Source organism: Sinocyclocheilus rhinocerous, unplaced genomic scaffold, assembly GCF_001515625.1.
Source record: "Sinocyclocheilus rhinocerous isolate Xijiao unplaced genomic scaffold, SAMN03320098_v1.1 scaffold246, whole genome shotgun sequence".
NCBI lineage: Eukaryota > Metazoa > Chordata > Actinopteri > Cypriniformes > Cyprinidae > Sinocyclocheilus > Sinocyclocheilus rhinocerous.
In genome coordinates this window covers 217,949-223,568 of record NW_015661875.1, presented here as the reverse complement: position 1 = coordinate 223,568, position 5,620 = coordinate 217,949, and the positions used below count along the sequence as shown (strand labels likewise).

Sequence of the window (5,620 nt, the reverse complement as noted above, 5' to 3'; positions counted from 1 at the left end):
AGCTGTATTTTCAGCATCATTACTCCAGTCTTCAGTGTCACATGATCTTCAGAAATCATTCTAATATGCTCAAGAAACATTTATTATTATTTTCAGTGTTGAAAACAGTTGTGCTGCTTCATATTTTCATACAGTACGTTTTTTTTTAGGATTCTTCGATGAATAGAAAGTTCAAAAGAACAGCATTTATTTGAAATAGAAATCTTTTGAAACATTTACTGTCACTTTTGATCAATTTAATGCATCCTTGCTGAATAAAAATATTCTTTAAAAAAATCATACTGACCCCAAACTTTTAAACAGTAGTGCATCAGTAACCTCTGACCGTGTCCAAACTGAACATGACCTGATCTAAACCAGATCTGAAACTCATAAAATACACTGATGTCAACAGATAAACCTGTTTGCTTTCCATTATATCCAATGAAAGAAATATTAGAGACAAAAAATTTAACATTCAACTTCGTATAATCTTAAGGGAATGTACCCTATTCCCATGACAAGAAACTGTAGTCTCCCTCTTTGTTTATACATTCTTTCCTTTAATAACGCTGTTTTTCTCCTGTTGTCCTTTCTGTAACCTCAACATATTGCTCAACCCTTCTGGACTGGAGTGCTAGTTTGTGATGACTGTACTTGTGAAAACCACCCTATAATCAGTGGCAGGAAAGCTCTAATAGACTCTCTAGAGCACTACAGTTAGAGGGAGATGGAGTGAAATGTTCCTGAAGAACTACTGATGCCCGTTGAGAAGCAGACAGCATAGTGAAGAACCCAATGTGCATTGGCTCGTTTAGTTTACACTCGAAGTGGATTGGTCTCTCTAAGCGAGATCCCAATTCGTCGGTCATCCGACGTGACGTCGAGAGTGACCGACTGAAAGGGAACTGAAGGAGGAGAGAAAGACAATTACGAGAGTGAGACCCTGAACAGCACAGAGCTCATGAAACATGAGAGAGAGACGCACAGAACAGCTGAAAGAGCAAAACGCAGCGAGCAGTGAGGGAATAATAAATCAAACAAGATGATGATGTCAGCAAAAGCCCCAAAACACAGCAACTTCTGAAAAAAGGGAACAAACAAACAAACACGGGTTTCATTTCGGTAATCTGACTCTTTGTTTGTGGCTTTGAATTGCACAGGTTCAATAACAAGCACCTTTTAGGCTTAGAATCATGGTGGCTTTTTGTGCCATAATAATTTTTATGTCAGATAATACGCTCAAATAAATATTTAGGCCTAAATCAAACACATAAATCTAAGATTTATGTATTTGAATTGCATATACAATTTCCATCCATTTGGATTACAGTTTTCGTATATAATAAACTTCATGTGATGCATATTTGTCAGTCATGGATAAATGAATTTTTCAAAATTCTGTAGATTTTTGTAATAGTACTAATAAACTAAATGCGTTTTAAATACACAATAACCAGGTTTATATACAGTATTTATCATTAATAAATCCAATTTGTTTTAAATTTCATACATTTTAACTAACTTAATATTGCTTGTTTCACAGCTAGTCATATTTCAACCATGTTCATTTTTTTTTAACTTAATAACGTAATACATTTAATTGTATGAAAATATGATTATTTAAATAAAATAAAATAAATGAAATAAAATAAACTATGACTTGATTTTTTTTGAGTATAGAAACAGTTTAATTTTTGTATGACTGAATTTAAAATGTATTTATGCACTTAAAATTAAAAATAAAACTATGACCTGATTTCTTATTTTTCATTATATTATTTATTTGTTTGTTTATTTTTATTTATTTATTTTTTTAAATGGAGAAATATTACCAGTTTCATTTATGTATGACTGAATTGTATTTATGTAAAATAAAATAAAATAAAATAAAATAGTGAATAATAATCTATGACCTGATTTATTTTTATTGATTTATTTATTTTGAGTGCAGAAATCGTACCAGTTTCATTTATGTACGACTGACAATTATGCATCACATTCAGCATATTAGTTTGTTTATTTTAAAACTGTGTAATACAAATGGATGGAAAATTTACACTCTAAAAAATGCTGGGTTAAATACAACCCAGTGCTGGGTAAAATAGGGACAAACCCAGCAATTGGGTTGTTTTGACCCAGCGGTTGGGTTAAATGTTTAACCCAACCTTCTGGGTAGTAACCCAACCGCTGGTTCAAAACAACCCAATTGCTGGGTTTGTCCCTATTTTACCCAGCACTGGGTTGTATTTAACCCAGCATTTTTTAGAGTGTACATGCAATTTAAATACACAAATCGTTAATTTAGGCCTAAATATTTTGAGTGTATTGTATGTAGTTTGAGTAATAGTTCAAGTTCTACAAAAAATGGGATTTTGCATTACTTGCATTGCATTACTTGCATTGATTTAAAAAATGAAATGACACAAATTTGTACTCTACTCATACAAAAGAATGATAGATGGCAGTGAAAATGACTTAAAAAGGAAAAACATTTTAAAATAAAGTTCAGTTCCTTACACATTTAAGCATCCTAGTCTTGAAATGAAATATTCATATACATATCATAATTAAATCACGTATCATATCACATTCAAAATATACAAAAAGAAAAGCAAAATAAGATAAGGAAATGCTAAAAGAAAGACACAATTGCAAATAAGTGGAAGAAGACAAAGAGAGAGTTTGGCATGTGAAGGGCTTGGGATAGTTACTCGAGAACTGAAGGTCCTATGGCCATGGCGATCATCTTTAAGCACCTCCAACCTACACTGGAGCTTACGGAGATAAAGTCATCAGTTCATCAGTTACAAGCAACAGAAGAAACAATCCAACAGAAAACAGAGCGCCAGGCAACTCAAAGATAAATCAATAAACAGAGAGAAAACTTTCAGGTATCACAAGAACTAGAGGTTGTTAGTGAACATTTCATTTAGAATTACATTTAAATCTCCAAGAATAATACAAGTTAAAGTACTAATAACACACACACACACACACACACACACACACACACACACACACAGAAGGAATAGTTCACCCAAAAATAACATTTGCTGACAATGTCCTCCCCTCAGGTTTAGAGAAATGTAGCATTGCATCATTTGCTCAGCAATGGATCCTCTGCAGTGAATGGGTGCCGTCAGAATGAGAGTCCAAACAGCTGATAAAAACATCACAATAATCCACAAGTAATCCACACCACTCCAGTCCATCAGTTAACGTCTTGAGAAGAAAAAAGCTGCATGTTTGTAAGAAACAAATCCATCATTTAGACATTTTAAACTTTAAACCATTATTTCTGGCCAAAATACGATGCCATAATCCATAATAACACTTCCTCCAGTGATAAAGTCCATCTCCTGTTGTCTCTCACATCAAAATCCACTGAGATATTTGTTTAGAACTGTTCTGGACTACTTTGGCTTGTAAACAGAGCTTGATCTGTGCAGATTTCTCCCCTGATTCAGACGAGGTGTCACAGTAGGAAGCGTTATTATTCTCATTCTGACGGCGCCCATTCACATGCAGAGGATCTATTGGTGAGCAAGTGATGGAATGCTACTTTTCTCCAAATCTGTTCGCATGAGGAAACAAACTCATCTACAAATTGAATAACCTGAGGGTGAGTATACAGTCAGCAAATCTTCATTTTTGGGTGAACTATTCCTTTAAAGTAACGCTTTATAGAGAACTATATAGCCAGTCAGACAAAATAGTTTACATAAAATAATCAAGCACACGCACACCATCCGAGGTGCAGGTCAGAAGATACCAAATCTGTGTAGAGAGGATATATAACCGCACACTCACTTACAAATATACTACTTTATTTGATTAACCAACGTTTCTGCTTAAAGCCTTTGTCTGTAGGATTTCTTACATGGTGAGGAGAAGTATAAATTGATTGTTGGCTGGATTGAGATTGATTGTTTGCACCTGTGAATAATTGCCTATTTATACTTCTCTTCAGCATGTAAGAAATCCTACAAAGGCTTTATGCAGAAACGTTGGTTAATCAAATAAAGTAGTATATTTGTAAGCGAGTGTGTTGTTAAATATCCTCTCTACACAAAATAGTTTGAAGTCAACATGAAATGTCATGCGCCATCTATTTTAATACCTGCAATTGCAGGAACATGTGTTAAGAAAGTATTAAGCAGTAAATAGAGTCCATTTTGATTTCATGTTGACTTTAAAGTAATAAGATAAGAACAGAGAAACTGAAGCATCAAAACAAAATCAGAGATCAACTGACATTTTAAGCAGAGAGAAGGACACACACACACACACCTGCCATACGGTGCGATTATGACAGCTCTATCATAACCATCATATTAAAATGAAACCAGTAATTAAATCACACTAAATAAGACTTTCTTTCCACAAATGTAAAAGCACTGGGATATTATTTCATCAAACAATTCCCTCATTAAATATCGTAGATGTGGGCAAATTAATACAAGTAGTGACCTAATTTGCAATGGGTTTACAAGAAATCGCCAAGATGATGATTTTTTCACATGATAACTAATAAATCATCTTTCAGCTCATGTTGTTTTTGAATGATCAGCAATTGTGATTTTGAGCAAAATAAATAAATAAAATAAAGTAAAAGAATATCAGGTGTTCAAAAAATCTTTAACTTTACAGTCTTATTCTTGATAATTTCATGACTTTAGAAGTTTATGGAATTAATTATGCTTGACATCCCTATTTGGTGGATGGATGTGGAGTGAATACAGATGTTCACAAAAAAACTTAACAAAACATGACACATCCTTAATTTACATTAATCACTCTTAAAATATTGGCATTGATGGTTTCATGTAGAACCTTTAACAGCCATGAAATCATTTCATTTCACAAAACATTCTTTATATTGGAAAAAGATTTTTAAAATGTTCTTCACAATACAAAAAAATGGTTCTTTTAAGAAAGGTGTACTAAAATGTTCTTTGGGGAACAAATAATGGTTCTTCTGTGGCATCACTGTGAAAACACCATTTATTTTTACGAGTATATGTAATAAAACTGGAGTGTGTGTGGGTTAGTTGTGTTAGTGATAGCTCTAGACATACTGCTGGTGTCATTCATAAGACAAAACCACATGATGGAGCTTGTACTGTAAATGAAGACAGAGACAGCGTCAAAATCTTGAAAAAAAGTGTGAAGCTGAGCTCAACACACTCCTGAAGTGCAGAGGCATCATAACTACATTTACTCACATGCATGTACTTTAATTCACACAGAACTTTGTAACAGGGATGTGTTTCCTACTGACACTGAGGTGTGTTATTGATGTATGAAGAGGATCTTTCTGCTGTAATATTATCATGTGTTGAAGACTAATGGCGCTTTTCCACTGCACGGTACGGCTCGGAACGGTTCACTTTTTGGGGGTTTTCCACTGGGTACAGTACCTGATACCTGGTACTCTTTTTAGTACCACCTCGGTTGAGGTTCCAAGTGAACCGTACCGCTACCAAAACGTGACGTGTAAACTCTGCTGATCACGGATTGGCCGGAGAGAATCGTCACTACCTGCGTCACTGAACTTGCGACACAAACACAACAGAACCGCTAGATTTAAATCAGCACAGCCAGCAAAGGATCGAACGCAACTGTTTTGAACAAGCGC

General features: G+C 34.3%; 1 protein-coding gene across 1 annotated transcript in view; it reads right to left on the bottom strand.

Annotated features, from left to right (window-relative positions):
- LOC107726697 (gephyrin-like) overlaps positions 1 to 5,620 on the bottom strand; it is a 92,808-nt gene that overhangs the window by 13,154 nt on the left and 74,034 nt on the right. The window contains exon 12 of the mRNA XM_016536387.1: positions 2,694 to 2,756. Coding sequence (XP_016391873.1) covers positions 2,694 to 2,756 — 63 coding nt within the window. The remainder of the gene's footprint in view (positions 1 to 2,693; positions 2,757 to 5,620) is intronic.